Source organism: Lissotriton helveticus, chromosome 2_1 (assembly GCF_964261635.1).
Source record: "Lissotriton helveticus chromosome 2_1, aLisHel1.1, whole genome shotgun sequence".
Lineage (NCBI taxonomy): Eukaryota > Metazoa > Chordata > Amphibia > Caudata > Salamandridae > Lissotriton > Lissotriton helveticus.
Window position 1 is genome coordinate 1,562,738,933 of NC_136059.1, and position 19,556 is coordinate 1,562,758,488.

At 44.2% G+C, this 19,556-nt stretch overlaps 1 protein-coding gene across 1 annotated transcript in view; it reads right to left on the reverse strand.

Moving 5' to 3' along the window:
* Positions 1 to 6,297: 6,297 nt before the first annotated feature.
* The window catches only part of MELK (maternal embryonic leucine zipper kinase), a 281,942-nt gene continuing 268,683 nt past the window's right edge, over positions 6,298 to 19,556 (reverse strand). The window contains exons 17-18 of the mRNA XM_078676533.1: positions 15,206 to 15,309; positions 6,298 to 6,849 (exon numbers count right to left, since the gene is read on the reverse strand). Coding sequence (XP_078532659.1) covers positions 6,672 to 6,849; positions 15,206 to 15,309 — 282 coding nt within the window. The 3' untranslated portion in view covers positions 6,298 to 6,671. The remainder of the gene's footprint in view (positions 6,850 to 15,205; positions 15,310 to 19,556) is intronic.

Consider the following 19,556-nt stretch of genomic DNA (forward strand, 5'->3'; position numbering starts at 1 on the left):
TAGGTAAGGCCATTCCAATGAATCAAATGCCTTGGTTGCGTCCAAGAACACAACCGCAGCTTGGACTGAGGGGTGGAGATAATGCAGGACAGAGAAAAGAGTTCTGAGGTTATGTGAGGTGGCGCGTCCAGGAACAAACCCCGACTGGTCAGGGAGAGCGATGATTGGCAACAGCGGCTGTAGTTTGTCTGCAATGACCTTGGCAAAGATCTTCGCATCCACATTTATGAGGGAGAGGGGACGGTAGGAGTCGAGGAACAGGTCGTCCTTGTCGGGTTTCAAGAGGGTGACAATCAATGCTTCATGCATCGAGTCCGGGAGGGTGTTGAGTTCTAGCGCCTCAACGAACACCGAGTGTAGTTTCGGGGCCAGTTCCTCAGCATACATCTTATAAAATGACGTTGTCAGGCCATCAGGGCCAGGAGCTTTGTTCGCTGGCATGCTCTTGATGACTTGAGCTATATCCTGGACCGTGACCGGGAGGTCCATGTACTGCCTATGGTTGTCGTTGAACCAGACGAGGGCGATAGTGTCAAGAAAACTGTCCAGGGAAGCAGGAGTAGCCGTCTGTCTAGACGTGTAAAGGGATGCATAAAAGTCAGCGAAGGCTTTCAGCACCGCCTCCTGGCCCACAACCAGGGACCCCTCACTATTGTGAATTGTGTGAATGTAGTGTGTGTGCGCCTGAGGGGTAATCAACCTGGCCAACGTCCTGCTTGGTCTGTCCCCCTCCCCATATCTGCGGGCCTCGGCTTGTCTCCCCAGGAACTTCACCTCCCTCTGCGCCTCCTCGTTGAAGTCTAGTAGTTTGGTCTTAAGACAACCAGCTAGTGCCAGCGTCGGGTCCCGACAGAAGGCCAAGTCCAGATCTCTTAGCTCACGTTCCAACTGGGCTAGTGTCCGTCGTATGGAATGTAATACCCCTGCTTGCCTAGCTATGCATTGGCCCCTGATCACTGCCTTAAAGGCGTCCCATACTATGGCCTCTGAGGAGGCTGAACCCTCGTTGTCCAGAAAATATCTGACAATATCTTCTCTAATTTCTTCAGTGAACACCTGATCGGTAAGTGCGTGAGGTGGTAGACGCCAGGAAAAAGCTTTAGAGGGTACATTGGGAACTCTCAGTTCTAGCATGCAGGGGGCGTGATCCGAGAGTGATCGAGCCTGGATGTCCACCTCCCCCACCCATGTCGCAACCTCAGGTGATACCAGCCAGAAGTCTAGGCGGGACCAGGCAGCATGATGACATGTGATACAGGTTCCTGCACTCTCCCCAGGATGACTAATTCTCCACACATCAGTCAACATCCCCTCTTCCATCACATCAAGTACCGCTTGCCTCGCTTTAGCATGCGTTGGTCTACTAACACCCCTACGGTCCAAGGCATCATCCAGCACAACATTGAAATCCCCTCCCATTACAATCAAGTGGCAATCCAGCAATGCAATTTGTGCCCAGACAGTTCGAAAGAAATCTGGATCATCCACATTCGGGCCATAGATGGCAGCAAGTATCAGCGGTCTACCCTGCAACGAACCATGCACGATGACATATCGGCCGTCTTTATCCAGTACACAAGTGTGCTCCCGCCAATCCAACCCTCTCCGCACAAGGACAGCCACCCCCCTGGCATAATTAGAGTAAATTGCGGAGTAAACATGCGACCACCTGGAGTGCTTAAGTCTGGGCGAGGGGGTCATGTTAATAGGAGTTTCCTGCAAAAAACATATATCTACATTGTGTCTGACAAGTGTAGAATGCATCAATTTAGCTTTCTTATAGTCCCCAAGGCCCCGAATGTTCCAAGTCCACAATTTAACCCCCCCCATACCGGTAGTTTAAACGGAGCAACCAGGCCCCTATCTCGCCCACCCCCACCGCCCCATGAAGGCCCGCATGCCGCACACACATCGACCTATGCAGTATAGAAGAAAAATGACAGATCACTTTGCACCGCACCAGAACAGGTAACCAAACTGTCAACAACCCCCACCGCCCCCCACCCACGCCAACCCCCCAATTAGGTTGCGATAAAACCCCATTCGTGCTCCGTACAGCACCAAAGAGAACTAGAAACAGAAACAGCGGGGGATACCCCATGGGGGCGAGGTGCTCCCAGCTAACACCCCTGAATTCACAGGGTGGCTGCACACTCAAGGATAGCAGCAACCCCCGAGAGGTGCCCGGCATCGCTAAACGGACACCAATGGAAGTGCAACGAGAGAAAATTGTCACAGACCTGGGACGCAGCTCACAGTCAGGGTTGTCCCCAGGAAAGGCAGGTAGGTCAGGTCGCTGTAAGCAGTTTCTGCCGGCTCATGACCTGCGAGAATCAACCAGACCAACAGTGACAATCAGCAGAAAAAGGGGTAGCACGGTACACATGGCTTCAATTCTCTCAATCGTTGTCGCTCATCTGTGCAGCGTCCTCTTCCAGTCTCGGAGATTTACGTTTGGCGCCAGGGCCACATATGTGCTTGGCAAATTTCAAGGCCGATTTGGCGTCCGTGAAAAAGTGCGCATCATGATCATGAAGTATTTTCAGTTTGGCCGGGTATAACAAGGAGTACTGGACACCGGCTTGCATCAGAAGTTTCTTCGCTGGTATGAACTCCTTTCTGGCCGCCTGGACAAGGGGAGTGAAATCCGGATAAAACGAGATATGGTTTCCCTTATGAGTGATCTTGCCTTTCTCCCGGGCCAGCTGCAAGATGCGATCTCTGTCCTGGAAGTTGAGTAGCTTGGCCAGTATAGGGCGAGGAGGGGCTCCCGTCGGTGGCTTCTTGCCCAGTGCCCTGTGTGCCCTCTCAACAGTGAACACCTGGGACAGGTCCGGGTCGAAGAGCTCGTGCAGAAGATCCGTAACAAACACCTCCATCTTCCCGGTGTTATCCGTCTCCGGAATGCCAGTAATTCTAATGTTGGATCTCCTGGACCTGGCTTCCAAGTCGTCCGCCTTGGCACGCATGAGTTCAAGTTCACGTTCAATGTTAGTAATGTGCTGTTTAGTCTGCTGTTGGAACTCGCAGCATTCCGTGTTTCTGTTTTCCAGGCTGTCCAGCCGTGTCTCATGCGTGTCCACCTTGGACTTAACTGCCTCCAGCTGTGAGGTCAGCGTATCCAGCTTGGTATCGATGCTTTTTAGGCTTGATCTAACCTCCAGCATTAAAGCGCCAAAATCAATGTCAGTAGTAGAGCTTTTCGGAGGGGGCGCTTCGGCCTCCGTGTCCATTGAGTGCTGTTTATTCTTCTGCTTTTGGTCAAACGTCAGCCTGGGCTGCTTCGCATCCTTCGTGCCCCCCATCATGTATACTCGAGGAATTAACCGCGCTGATCACGCTGTGGCGCTTTTACCTTGGATTCAGCCTCACGGGCCGAGCGGGATCAGCTCCAGGCGCCACGCAGCAGATCCGGGGGTCCGACAGTCCTCAAGCGCAGCCAAACTGACCAGCGCCACTCAGTGCTGACCTCAGGCTCAACCGGCAGCGTCCGGCGATTGGGCAGATCGGGGGCCGACCCCGAAGGAAGCAAGTTGAGGGCACCGGCCCGCTCCGGTGCTCGGGCTCGGACCGCCCGCCCCCGGGAAAGAACCTTCTCTCGCTGCTGGGACGGCTGGCTCCGGGGCTCCAGGGGATCACAAAGCAGGAGCGGGCCTCATGGACATCCGTAACATACCCCGGGATAGCAGCGCTAAATATAGCGACAGCAACAAAATGGCGGCCTCAAGCTCAGTCACAGCCCCCTCCTCCTCCAGGGCCGGTACCTCGGATCTCAGTGTGCACTGCTCCCGATCGTGGGTCGTGAAGGCTTGGTGAAAGCGAATGTCGGCGGCGATCGGCCAGAGGGAGAGGGCGCCGATGCAATCACTGCGCAGCCGATCAGCGACGGCCCAGTGATCCCCGGGGTCTAGTGGGTAGGCACCGCCGCCGCAGGCTCCACAGCCGAGGGCAGGCGCGGGCGCCCGGGCCGGCGCGAAACACCACCACCAGATCTCGCCTCCCAGATGCCCGATACTGTCGAGGATCCAGTCGATCGATCCCCAGGTCAAGCGCAGCTCATCCGTCAGCAAAACCGGTCCCCTCGGTAACGCTGTGAAGGATTAAAAAGGATTTATTAGCGTGCAGCCGGCGGAGCTCGCTCACAGAGCGGCCATCTCGCTGCTCGGTTAGCCACGCCCCCGAAGTAAGTAAATTTAATAATGAGAAAGGACAGTTTTTGAATAAAGTGTCCTTGAAGCGCTGATGAAGGATGTACAAAGAGCGTCTACTAATAAATTTGTTACCACGAAGTAACAATAAGGAGCCAGTTAGAAAAAAGGGTAAAATACCGGCAACTAGCAAACACAAGTAAAGGCTTCATAAATTAATGAAGCGCAATAAATAAAAGCGTCGGTAACCGAAAAAAAGTACAGGCTCAATTGATTAATACAGTGCAGTTAAGTGATGTCCTCGCCCAAAACACGCAAAAACATGCGCTTCACGAGGTAACAGACTCGCCAATAGGAACAAACGGTCTGGCCTAGGCAAGGTGGTGTGACGGGAAACAAGGACTGGGCGAGAAGGGAGGGGGAAATGCCAGCAGGAAGGGAGGGGGTGGCAAAGCAGCTGGGGTGTTGCTTGTAAACAACAAGCTTTGGCATTGCGTGGAGGTGGAGGGGGGCGGGGGAGCGGAATCCTTTGAAGTGTAAACCAGCATGAGTGCGGAGAGAGGCTCACAGGCTGACAAACGGTGTGCGATGTGCACGCGCTCTGACACATGCACTGTAGGCAGTCCGCCTAGACAAGCCTTTGGGTGCATTTTTTAAAGCCCCTACATAATATCTCACCAACAAGCATTGCTAAAGCAATGCCTTAAGCGAGACCTAAAAAGGAGCTGTGAACTGATGTTGGTGCGGGGGAGTGATGCTTATATGCAGCTCTGGTCCGTCACTTCAGGGGATTAACACGGCCAATGCAGAGCCACACAATACCACCTAGTGGCATGCAGAAGCACTGTTGTGAAAACTTCTGGATCCAGTCTAACGCCTGCCGAATATTCTAAAGGTGAGGAATACACTGTTCGAAGTATCTATCACAAAAATATTTTTGCTCTCAACCAATTTTTTATTTTTATTTTACAAGGCTTACTCAACAATACAGTTTTGCAAACACCATGACAAAACTAGCACTGAGAAAGCCAAAAGGGTGGTGGCAGTGCCAGCCCTTTTGATTTACCAATGATGTTTTAAATTCCTGCAAAGGGCAAGGAAGGTCTACACATAATAACAAAATCCATGATCAGCATGGGGAAATACAGACATACACATACATAGGCATTTTTACAATGTAAACTGGGGAAATAATTGATTACAAATACAAAAGGGAGCTGAAATGTGGAAAGTGGCTAAGGTAGGGGAAATAAACAATAAAGTAGATGGGGCATTAAAATTGTGAAAGGTAGGTTTTGATACCCTTCCTGAATTTCACCACCAACTACCAAACCTGAGGAGCAAAGATGTTACTTCAGATTATTGGTCGAAATGCAGATATAGTCTGTCAGTATGTGCGTTGCGAGTTTCTGATGTCCTGACTAGGTAGGTGCTCAGTGTGAAGGTGGCACTGGCGACAAGTTTAGAAACAGCCATGTTTACTGAAGTAAAATGCAGAGAGCTTACAAACCACTTTGAAACTGATTCGAACAGTGACAAGGAGCCATTGCAGTCTTTCAAGTTTTATTTAGCGCCACTGGTATATTTTACTTAATATCCTGCTTAAAAACGGATAGATTTTTAAAGATGGAAGAGTGGTTTCAAAAGAATCCACATGGCCTTTTCTTTGGAGATGGATTGTGTTCTTGTGGAATATTAGAACACGGTTCAAATGGGAAAAAAAACTGGCATGTGTAGACCTGCATCACTACGTTATAGAATCATGCCCTGGCAACAGCTCTGCACGATCAGTAAGGAAAGTCCTTGAGGAGCAGCGACTGCTGGCCTGGTCCATTTTCAGCTTTGCTGCAATTCAATTCAGCTCACAATTGAAGCCAATCTTTGTGGACTTAAAAGAACACATTTATTGGAAGGAATTCTATTTTTTATTCACCATATCGAGCATATAGTTTAACTCTGGGGAACTACAGCTGTGGCTTCGGTTAACGGACTCAATAAATCTTACTTCAGACGCAGATGGGAACATAACTAGGCAAATGTACGTTCACCCTTTTTGCAAACTCACACAGTGACTTCATTGAAATTGGTCTTCATTTATGCAAACACTGTAAAAACAAATTCAGGTACTCGGTGACACAAACCAAAGCACTTTAAGTTTGAAAATTAGTGAGCACTTTATTTCAACTATCCTTTTACTGACAAATCATCACATTTAAAATTATCTTTTATTACCATCTTTTCTTTTAACTTGACACAAATAAAAAAATCAGTTTACATCTGTACAACACTGAACGAACATGTAAAATTGGCAGACAACACACAGCTATGGTACAGAACGAGTGACAGACACATATATATATATATATATTACAACTATGAACAATATTATTAAAAATAAAAAATGGTCCTTAGAACGGGCCCATTTAAACAGGTCAGTGAGTTGTTAGTGTACACTGAACTGAAAGAAACCGTAAAATGTGTCCACTAAGGCCGAAATTATGCTACAGAATATATGTGACGTCGTTACACATTGCAACTGGATAATATGTCTTCCACCAATCTTTTGTAGACCCAGGCATCCCCCTTAAGCCGCTGTCTCCGGATACCAACGACTTCGGGCTTGCTCAACTGGCACACTTCGAGTTCAAACTGCAGCGTCACCTTGCCAAAGTCGGACTGCGTGCGGCACTTCAGTTTGTAGCTGGACAAAGAAAACGGAAAAAGCCATGAATGAAGTCGATTGGGTAATCTGTCACTACATGCTGGCTAGGAAGTAAATACACGTTCATTCGGCAGGCGTGCTCAAACTACTTAAGGGCGAGAGTAGTAATGGTAATCCCTCTCACAATATCATAAAACGCGCTAACAAAGGACTGCATTTGTAAGATGCGTCTGCTACGCTTTAAGCAATGCTGAAAATCAGGGCTGTATATTAATTGGGCACGGTCGAATTCCCGTGGAGAAATTATGCACACCCCAACATTCCGAAAACTGCGAACGTTCTAAAAAAATAAATTAGAAGGTGCTATGAAATGTATGATTAAAGTTTATTGGAAGACCCAGGCAAAAACCATACATCAAACATTTTTTTCTTTCAATAACAAGTTGTCCCTTAATCTGCCCAGACTGTCAAGGAAAAGAGCCCCGGGCCCTTAAATTGATAGGGTGCAAAGGCCGGGTTCCTCTTGGAATGTCGGACTCCAGAGAAAGAAAAGCTTCAGACAACCACATCGATGCAAGAACTGGATGCTCGAACCCACTGGGAGCGATTTGATGAAATTCTTTAAGTGCATTTGACTTAGCGAATCAGAAAGAGGGATTTTTAGCCAACTGGTCAGTAATAAATAACCAGGGGCACTGTTTTTGTGCGAGTTTGTGGCCAGTAGTGAATTACCTGCACTTGCAACAGATTACACATCTACTACATTACAACAAAAAATAGTTTAGAGCACAACAGAATCAAGGATTCTAAAACAAAAACTGAAGACCTGGTGCAGCAAATGGTCAGGCGCTTTGGAAAGGATAACTGTTCACTGTTATATTGCGGATTCCCGAGTTAAACTGATACCAATGAGATGAAACTGTTGCCCAGACGGTATTAATGTCCTGTTGACGGCCTTTTAGGTTATGGAAAAACTGCTATATTTAAACGTAACCCAATGACTGTGGAAATAAAAGATTCCTTATTTGTTACAAAAATGTTTTGTTTAATTATTCGTGCAATTTCATGTTACATGAGACACTTCTCAGAGCAGTGCTTTTCAAGAGGTGACAGAGTACAGTAAAGACATACATTTTGCTTCACTTTTTTGAAGGTCTACCATCTTGAATCTCACTGGGCCTCCTATGACACGAACTACATGCGCAGTGTTGTCCCGCATGCTCTCTCAATGTGCTTCTTAAAGACCCAATTGTGGACCAAGGGAAGGTCTAAAGATAGAGCCACTAGAATCTTTATGGCACAACTTGCCCATACTTTAAGGAAAGCAGTTTCCTAATTTTTTACGAATAAGTCAACCGCCTCAGGACGGTTAATTCTGACAGTTGACATAAGGCCAGGGCGGTAAATTCTGTTCCGCTCGCGGAATTTGGGTATTTTCGCGTTCCGCGGAGAACGCGGCATTGCTCAAATTTCCGCGATCTGCAGCTTCGCAGAATTTTTTACTTGTTCGCGCTTTCAAAATGCGAGTTCGCGAGATATTTCTCCCCAAGCACGCAAACGGCATTCGCAAACCTTGAAAAAAGCACCGTGAACGGGTGGTACAAGCAATTCCGCGTGTTTGCAGAGCTTTTTGCGTGCTTGCGGAGATTTTTTAACATTTCGCGGAGCTTTGCGTAGCACGATTACGCAAATTTCGCCCACCCTAGTTGAGATGACCCATTGAATGTGAAAGAGCACAGGAGTCTCCTGTGCTGGGAAGCAGAGGGAGAGAGATAGACAGCTAAACAAGAAACAAGCTTTCTTGCCAGGGAGCCTGTTGCCTGAAAGAAATATAATGTGTGCTCTGGTCAACCTGCGAATGCAAAGGCGACCTGGAAGCTGGTATTGCTTATAATTGATGGAGTTCACTTGAAGCTTAAGACTACTAAGATCTATTCTCTTTGACAGGTATTGTAAGGGTATTAGCAGCTGAGCTGTGGCGTATGTGCTTTTAACAGACAGTTATATACAAAAAAAATGTTTGTATTAGGTGGAGTCTGCGCATTTATGAAATCAATATTTTGGAAGCACATTTTAAATCTTAAAGCTATATTTTGTGCCAGTCTATCTTACCCTGTGTGCAAGGCACGTTTACAATACTGCTATACATATTCACAGTACTTTGTTACAGACTGGGACCTCAATCCAAAAAATGCACATGTCTCTATTCCACTGCGAGAATACAATTCTGTGGCTCTGTGTTTACATACACACACTAAGCAGTAATCAATTATCCAACAGAAGTTTCATAACGTAAAATAGTACATATCCCATGGAATAGTTTAACTTGATTTTTTTATTTATTTATGGTGGGCTTTATTTTATATGCAGTTACTTGAAGGCGAAAGACCAACAGAGTAGTTACAGAAATATGTTATTTATTTATTTATTTTATGCATTTATAAAACGCCTGAATCGAATGCGGCATCTCCGCACTAAGGACAAGAGCAGTACAACATAGGGAGGAAGATGAAATTAGAAGAGATGGGTCTTAAGCTTTTTTCTGATTGTCAAGTAATTGTCATTCAGGCGAAGGTCCAGGGGTAATTGATTCCATAGCAAGGGGGCTATATATTATATGAAAAAGATTTTCCTCCAAGTCTAGCTAGTTTAATTCGAGGCACCACAAGTAGACCTTCACCCTCAGAATGAAGTGTCCGAGAAGGAGTTTATTTAATAAGTTTTTCTGTCCAATGGATTGGGGCCATCTGATTGAGGCCTTTGAACACAAGGCAAAACACTTTAAAATAAATTCTCTTCCGAATCAGAAGCCAATGTAAGTTGTGTAATAAAGGAAGAGATGGGGAACGCCTGGGGGCACTAGTCATCAGACGTGCCGCAGTCTTTTGCACTACCTGTAAACTATGTAAGTCAGAGTCCCTAGCCGAAATCAGCAAAGCGTATCCATAATCCAAGCGACTAGGAACTAGAGCATGGATTAGTGTTTTGCGAGTACTGATTGGGAGAAAATGAAAGATCTTACGAAGCAGGCTCAGTGCGTAAAAGCAAGATTTTTTAGTATTTGCTACGTGGTCTTCTAGATTAAGGTCATTATTTATTAAGACCCAAAGATTTTTAACAACTGTCTTTGGAGTGGGAGCTGTACCCAGTTCTTCTGGCCACCAACTAGGAGACCACCCAGTAACAGCCTCCTGAAAAGCATGATTTCCGTTTTTCCTGACACTAACTGACCCGGCCCGCCACTGCACTTTTGATCACAGTTCCCATGCATTTTTAGGTTTCACCTGCACAGTACTTGCGAAATCTATTGTTTTTAATATATCTTAAAAGGGACTTCACTTTTTATTAGTCCCTATGCTTGCCAGTTTACTTCCTCCGTTTCTATTGGCTGTAGTTTGTTCTCCCTTCTGTGCATCTTATTAGTTTCTCGTGGCCCAACTACTCCTTCCTATCCGCGTGTATGGTTCGAACCTTTTTTCTTTTGGTTAATGCTGCATACTGTTATCTTTCCCGTTAAACACGTAATATCGCTAGATTTCACCAGGCAGTCACAATGGCAGTTACCTTACAGTTAAAGAGGGCTTGATTTGAATGGTGCAGCTGGTGCAGTGGTACAGGGCCCAAACGTTGTCAGAACTCCTCTAAACAACAACTATTGCTATATTTAACTAATAAAGGGGCAGACACAAGTGCAGTTAACTTGCAGACACATGCTTTCAATGGTGCAGTTACACCAAGGAACCCACCAAACACTGATTATTGCTATACAACTAAGCAGGCAGTCACAAGTTCAGTTATCTTGCAGGCACTAGCATATTTATTTAAATGGTGCAGCTAGTGCAGTGGTACCGGGCCCAAATGTTTTAGAACTTTTTATCTCACGCTGCAGCTGCACAGCGTTTACTGTTTATGGATACTAATCTTCTTCTGGCTGCACACCTATACAATGTGCTGGTTTAACTCTGCTTTAGTGGGTGGAACCTTCAACTCATTTTCACATTCTTTAACACATTGTTTTGATAAAGTATAATTTATTTCTGTGTCATGTGTTTGTCGTTAATACAATTTTCTTTTCTTGTGTCATGTGTTTGTTGTTGGTGTATTAGGTTGTTTTAACCAGAGTAAAGTGATTGCAGTGCTTTACATGAGCATGCTATCTGGTGCTCTGAAGGGATGTTTTAACCTCCTTTACCCATTGGGACAGTTTCTGTATACCATTACAGCGTCGGACAACTGCAGCAGAGTCTTGGATTTTAAACACGGTCATGTACTTGCTCTGAAAGTATTACTCCAGTTTTGTGATTGAAGCCTGTTCCTTCTACTGGCCGGGTAGTGAGACTGCATAGCTTCAAGAGCAGTGAATTCGAAAATTCGAGCTGCTGGGCGTTGTCACATGGCATCAAAGCTAGTCTTTGTGAACATGCATTATTGGTGAGTGTGGGATTTGTGTTGCTATTCTTTTTTCAAAAAGTTATCTATTATTTTAAAATACTTTTTTTTTTTCTTAGGTGCGAGTTCTCCACCTTTGCAACAAGGATTTAGCTTAGCAAGCAGGTAGGTGGGTAAAACTGATTTTCTTTAGGAGTGGCCTGTACTGTGCAGATGGTATTGTTCTAGCACCAAAACATGTTATATCGTTTACTGTATTTTCTGTTGGCCGTATGAATAAGTAACGTGGTTATTCAGCGATACTCTGTAAACCGAAGCAGAATTTATTTCTCCAATAGTGAGAATTTTGTTGTTCATCTTTCCGTGGATGTAAAAAGCATTCATAATTATTTGCATACTTTTAACATAAAGAACTGCACATTCCTAAAACAGGCGAAAACTGTCTAATTTAGCTTAATTGCTAAAAATTATTTGAGCTGTCCAAAGTAATTTAAACAGTCTCCTGTATTTTCGTTGTTCCATAATACAAAGAACACCAACCGCACCAACTGCACAATCTTAAAACAGGCAAAGTGCAGTTATCTAGCAGGCACTAGGGTCAGGATCTCAATGTTGCAGCGGCACCAGGACTTATTATAACAAATGCCTTGAAAAAAAATACAGTATTGTTACAACATACAAACTTATAAGTAAATAGCACAATCATTGAAAGTGTTACGGTGTACTGTGTAAACCATAAGTAACAATGCCAATGCAAGTGCAAATATTAACTATATGCTCATTATTGTTTCAATTTATTTCTCAGGTTTACATTTTTTGCACGAATGAAAAAAAAGTGCAGTGCAAAATAAAAAAACTTTGTAAGGGAAATCTGTAATACCAATAAATGAAAAGAAAAAAAAAAAAAGAACTTGCCCAACTCAATAAAACAATAATCTCACTATGTGCGTTTCTTTCACTTTTACACAACCACTCAAATGCTCATTTGAAAAATGTAAAGTTAATATTCATTTGTTTATCTTAACAAGGACAATAATCAAACGCCACTTTTTTTTTGTCTAGTTTTATAATCTTGTTTTTTTGGATTTGCAAAACAGCGCTTGCGCTGGAGTTCTCTGGGTTTTATCCACCCTTTACCTATTCACTCTATAGCTTCACCACTTTCAAGTCTACTTATCAGGTACAGGCTATTTTTTTTTAATCTTTGTCCTCCACCATTTACCTAATCTCCCCACTTTATACTACCACTTTATACTACCACTTATAACAGCACAATATATTGCCTTTTTGTACATGTGATAACACTTTAACAGACTTTTTGTAACTTATATTGTACAACTACTCGGCAAGCTACATTTACAACAAAAAAGCTTATTATATTAATCACATAGGCGAAACCTAATGCATTTACTAATGCCTTTTATTTTATTTTAAACGAACAGCGACTGCTGCCCATAACGGAAGAATATTTCTAAAACACAATTGGGGGAAGCAGAATAATAGATGCACTTCTATCACAAGAATTGTGTATGTGTAGGCTTGCTTTTTGTTGAGAAGTCAAAACGCGGTAGGCAACAGAAAACAAGCCTATATCAGCACAAGTCTTGAACACACAATATCTTAGTTTTGGAGCAAGAAGAAATAGGTTTCTTAAATAGTGTTCCTGAACTTCCATGCAAAATGTGTTTGTTACTAATATTTTCAATAGGACCTGGAGAATGTGTATACTTTTCATAATGAAGAATCCTTTGGATTTTGCGCAGCATTTGGGATTCTTTGTATCAATCTGTGCTGCAAAAAAGCACAAAAGGGGCACACACTACAACTAAATAGAGTGCATAATTTACTTTTTGTGTTTCATAATTTATTAAATGCTACTGCATAATGTGTTCCTTCATTGCCACATACTTTATGGTTTAAATCTTATTAGTTGACCCTGGTCCAAGGAGGTAAAGCAGAGACTCAATTAAAACCACTTAATAGTAGCATTACAAATAATTGTAGCTCCACTTAATGAAAGGAAATGTTTAAATCACCTTTGTGATGGTCTGCCACCCACTCCAAAGCATGCATTAAAACAAATATGGACCCAGGCTTTTAGTTAATTAAAATAAATCCGCTTTTTCTGCATGTTCACCACAGATGTTTCACCTTATCTGGACCTTATTTTGTCTGTTGGCTTAAGAACTCTGGGCATTTTACCCCTGCTAACCAGTAGTTAAGTGACTATGCTCCACTTTCAAAACTAGTTGAATTGGCTTATTACCAAGTGGTATATTTAACTTGCCTATAAGTACCTAGTTCATGGTGTAAAAAGTGCACCCAAGGTCCAGCAGTTACATGCCATTTGTGGAATGTTGGGGTTATTGTGCCATTCTCTGGTGTCAAAAGGCAAACATGGCTTCGGCCCCAATTTGAAGCCTGACTGCTGCACAGCAACCTGTTAACATCCTTTCTGACAGGTACAAACCTTCATTTTAAATATTACCAAGTCACTCCTATGTAGCCCACAAGGCACAGTGCATGGCATTTAAAGTGGGACGTGTAGAAAATTAATATTACCATACCCCTATAGTGACAAGGCCCAAAAAATTATTTATAATGAAGCAAACCTAACTGTCTGATGCAGAAAACCAGAATTCAAATTCAAATACCAATACCGTATCTCTGGAATGGAACCAGCTAGAAAAATAATGAAAATACAATTTAATAGTTAACATTCTAATTCAATGGTGTAATAATTTTTAATATCAAGTAAAAGTAACTTTTAGAAAGTTTTCCTTTACCTGCTTGAACTGTGAGAAGTCTAATTGCAATAAGCCTCTGTAACACTTCAGTGTCAAATCATGATCAACGGGTCTGTTGAGCAACATGTAACACTTGGGTATACTTGAAAGGGAGAGAACAGGATGCCAAGACAATTCTTATGGATACCCTGTCTGATTGCTGAAGTACCCTGCTTTTGTCCTACCAGAATTCTGTCTCTGGGTTTGCGAGTACTGTGCCTGCCTCAAACTGGATTTTAGTGTTCGATTTGGGATGGCACTAGGATTACCACAAAGTAAGTGAGGCTTTAAAACTTTGCAATCTGGAATTCACCCAGGCATTACATTGTGGGCATGGTCGCAAACAGGAGCTACTTCAAAAGTAAGGCCTGGGAACTTTTAACCCATTGGTTAGGGCATGCACATATTAATTCCCACCCACTTGCTAGTGGAAGGCATACATGGAGCACCTCCAGGGACCCCATTACGGGACCTGCAGAAGAACAGAAGATGACTGGACCTGCGGTCTCTGACCCGAGATGAGCAGCTAAGGTCTATATCTGTTCCTCCTTGTACTCAGGACGAAGACGAACTCACAGGTCAGTTGGCCAACCTCTTGTGTGGCTTACAAGGACATCACGAGCTGCAAGAGACCTTTTTCTAGAAGTACTCAGCTGACCAGAGATCACTAGACCTGGACTTGTGAGTTTCTAACTGCCTCCCCTGAGGTTCTGCGGGCCTTAGAAGTGTATGTCTTTGGTTGGGACTTAAAGAATAAGGGACTAATTTAGATCTTGGCAGACGGGTTACTCTGTCACAACAGTGACGTATATCTAATCTGTCCAAATATGTAGACTATCATTGGAGCGGATTGGTGCTATTTTCCCTAAAATCTTTAAAAATGAATCTCGTTGGTACAGCTTTTTTGATTTGTGTCATTTTGGTGACATCCTGTTTATTACATTTGTCTATTTTTCTAATTTGATTTAGGATTTTTATTGTTTTCCATTTTGACTTTATTACTGGTTTGATACTGCATTAATACTTTACACTTTGGTCGGTCTGCTCTGTGCAATAGCTATCAGGATTTTTAGCTCCGGTTAATTTAGTGCCTTTGTGCGTTCATCCTGACATGGGTTGTGATGCTTCCATGAGGTAGGGGCAGTCACCCACCCAAATAATCAAACCATTAGGACTACTAAGAAAAGAAATTTAAAAGCTATCCGGTGTTTCATACTTACCCCTTCTGCACATAATCCACTTGTTTCTCTGGAAGGATCTTTGTTATTTCATTGAGCAAAAGGTCAGGATTTAACAGCTTGGTTGTGGTCACATTGTACTGAGCCTGTAAAGTAAATTGACAAAGTCTTCAACGTAGGTCACAACAAAATTAGGAACAATGAAGGTGTTGCAAAATTAAGGACAAATATATAGTGAAGAGAGTGAGGATGTTGCTCCCTATAACCTATAAAGTAATTCAAGGCAGGTCAGCTGATAACTGATGACAAATTACACACACACACACACACAGAGAAGTAATGCCAAGGTAAAGGTGAAATTAGTATTTTAACAGGTAAAGCTATAGTGACAATCCCACTCAAAACGTATAGCAGTACATGAGAACATATCCTCTACTTAGGAGCCACATAGCTTTACATAAGGATTGTTTGTTTTTAAAAGAGTAATTACATTTTGTTGTTTCTCTGTGCAGTTGCATCTATAATAAATTAGTTGTCTGTTTTTATATGTGGAATGAAAAAGTTACTTATACCTTTGGTACCAATATCTCTAGCGGATAAACACCACTCATGGTCACTTAACGCCCTCACATCTAATAAGCACACTGCTGCCGAACTACACAGCTACAGTTAAGACATGCTGAGAAAATTGCCTTAGGCAAATTATATCAAATAAACATCGGATACACTTGTGCCCAAATGGGGACCCTCACCCCCAATGGCCAACTACCCCTAATACAGACAATGTCATCTTCATACTGCAGGATAGGGAGTCCTGATGATCCCAACCTAGGTGCAATTAGGTTGGCGCCTTCTAGAGCGTTACCAAGATAAGCTGTGTAAAGGTTAAAGAGGAGAGGCACCACTACACCCCCTTTTGAGGCCGTTAATTGGAATTTTAGCAGTGGCTGTAAAGTGGCCCATTTTTATAATAACTAAAGTCCCCTGATATTGGGACATTGCCTGTAAAAGTAGGGATTAGGTCCCTCATACCAGCAGTTTTTTCCCACAGCGTCGCTTGATCCACCCTGTCAAAGTCTGCGCTGTCATCAATAAAACAGGAGAACACGAGCAACTGTTTCCTCCCAGTCGCATGATTTGCCAAATACGGAAGTGCTGTTATGTTCAAATACGCAAGTGATGTGATGTTATCAGCAGTGGAGGCGGCAGCCCGAACCCGGATTAAAAAAAGGGGAGAGTGGTGTTCTTTTTTGTGTATTGGGAAGAGGATGAAATCGCACCAGGAGTCAGGGGTAGGTTAAAATCTGATTTGATTTTATATAAAGGGCTCAATTACCATAGGCTTCTTGGCGCTGCTGTATGGTGGGATACAGAAAGATACAATAGCTGCATCATACTCTGAAATGCTAGGTTTTTAATGCTTTCCTAAAGGACCATTAGTTGGGACTATTTTAATAATGTGATAGGAAGCGAGTTCCATAGTTTAGCTGTTCCTGCAACTACCACCACCCCCCCCCGGCTCTTTTTGTTCTGGGGATCACTACAAGTAGTTTACCATGCAAAACTGTGTACCAATGCAATGCTCTGAAAGCAAAGCACAGCGATTTAGCATGATCCTTTTATCAATGCAGTGTTGACCAGCCTTGAGAAATTGATTGGTATTTAGGGATACCCAAAAGTCGTCGAGCCTAGACATTGTGCAGCATTTGTAGTTTCTGCAATGTCCCTGGTTGGCACTTAATGGTTAAGCACTATATTTTGATTTAATATTTTAAAATTCATAACTCCAGTTAAACGTATAGTATTTATGTTGTTTTGGTGTTATTTTACTTAAAAAATATATTACATTTTTGTGCGTGTGTTGCACAAATACTTTACACACTGCCACTTTAAATAAGCATGGCTGCTCTATGCCAGAGGGTGAGCAATTTATCTTTTAGTATAAATAAATATATATATATATATATATATATATATATATATATATATATATATATATATATATATATATATATATATATATATATATATATATATATATATATATATATATATATATATATATATATATATATATATATATATATATATATATATATATATATATATATATATATATATATATATATCTAGCTTGCCCTGTCTAGAGTGCTGGCTCCTGCTTGTACAGGGTGCATACTCTGACAACCAGAAACCCCAGTTCCTACAACGTACCTGAATGTTGGCAGAAAAGTACAAGTTACTTACCTTCGGTAACGATGTATCTGGTAGAGACGATTCTAGCCGCAGATTCCTTAACGTAGAATAGAACCATCCCCAGGCGTGAGACAGAATCCAGATTTTTTTTTTGCCACAGCATCCGTGCGCGCCGGGGTGACGCCATCACGCGACTCCGCCCTGGCGTTATCCGCGTATGTGACATCAGCGAGGTCACATAAGTCCCACCCCGGCGCGCCTACGTCAGTTTTCTTCTGAGAACTTTTCCGCGCCACAACGCGGAGCCAACAGGCAAGACTGAGTATAGGAACAGTGTGCGAAAGAGCAGAACATTAGAAAAAGAGGATGGTAAGGAACAATACCATAAGGAGTAGTGCCAGACACTGCAGCACCCAAAGGCAGGGAAAGAAAGAACAGAGCACAGCCCTGAACAGCAACCCCACCAGTACGGAAAAAGCCCCCCCCCCAACAAAAAGTATATGAAGAAGCATCATGAGAACATGCAGCAGGACTACAACCGCAACCAATCAACAATGAAGGGGAACTAGTCTGGGACAAAAGGCAGGACAAGACTCCACTAAAGCCCCATCACAGAACATGACAACCCCCATAAGGAACAGGGGCAGAGTCCCCACCAAAACACACCAACCTAGAGATAGCAAAGGGGCCAGAAGCGCTAGAAATGAAAGGGGAAGAGGGTCGGGGGTAGAAGGTAGGCCCCAACCCGGGGCAACTAGAGCACAAGGGCACAGAAGTACCTATAACCTATCCTCCAATGCGCCAAAAAGGGAAGAAGAAAACAAACAGGACGAATCATCCCGTCAGAAAGAGCAACAAATTGCACTCACTGAAGCCATAGCCACCCACAGGGAAGCAAATGCATAAGACCAAGCCAAAGGGCCTCGCAGAAAGGGGAGGAAGGGCGAGCTGTGAAGGAATCTGCGGCTAAAATCGACTCTACCAGATACATAGTTACCGAAGGTAAGTAACTCGTACATCTGATCGAGACTACTAGCCGTGGATTCCTTAACTTAGAATAGATACCCTAGCCATACCCAAAGGGAAGGAGGGTCTGCGAGAAGACCCCATCAACCTGGAATTAATAAGGGGTCCCACAGAGGACGAGGCCAACGGACAGGCAAACAGCCCTGTCAAGGCAAGGGAACCCCTGCATGCAGAAGCCACTAACCCCAGAGGGGATGCGGGAAGACAAGAAGAGAGGCAGCCCGCTGTCCATCAGCAGGAGAAATGAGGGCAAAGCGAAAGGAGGCCAGAGCTCCCCACACCCATTCAAGGTATCAATAACCTCCCCAGAAGCCCCTAGGCCCAAAGAAGGAAGAAGAGCACCTAGGAAGAAGAACAACCTAGAGACTCCAAGGAGAAGAGGTAGAGGAAAGGCAAGCCCCGGCACTGGGAACACTCCCAGTGAAGAGGGCAGCCAAGCCTAACACAGCCAGAAGGCAACAGGCCAGACAGAGCGGCGCCCTCAACAGTAGGGCAGACGGAAGCAGGCAGGGTAACCAAAGGTCACCGAGGAAGAACCGCCCAACATCCTGCAGGACATACTGCGTCCCAAGAAGGAAACGGAACTCTAGAATCAGCCCAACCAAAGGGAGGACAGGCAGAACTGAAGGTGTGTCCACTGGAAGAAGTGGCAAGGAGGACTGTCCTGCCATAGTGCTCGAATGCACAGTAAGACACAGATCACACAATTGGGGCGACCCGCCCCAACAGAACACCTCCCGAAAATCAGATCAACTCACAGGTCACTGAGGGGGAGAAGGAGGAGGAAGAGGTCGAAGCCTCGCCAAGAACCTCTGAATGATCGAGTCCGCAAGGGAGTGGAACAGAAGAGTGCCATCGAAAGGGAGGTTCACCAGCCATTCTCGAACATTCTCTTGGAACACACTGTCTCGGAGCCAGGCGAATCGACGAAGTGCAACCGACGAAGCCATGGCACGACCAAGCACCCCCGAGATGTCCAGAGCGGAGCGAAGAATATACGCCGCCAGCTCCCGGCCATCCAACACATGGTGCCGCAGATCCACACAGGCACCCTCCTGAGAAGCGACAGACATAAGGGACTCCGCCACAAGCAAGAAGTGGCCCAGCTAAAATACACAAAGTGTTAAGAGCCAGCAGAGCTGCAATGGTGGAGGCGTACACATTTTGCCCC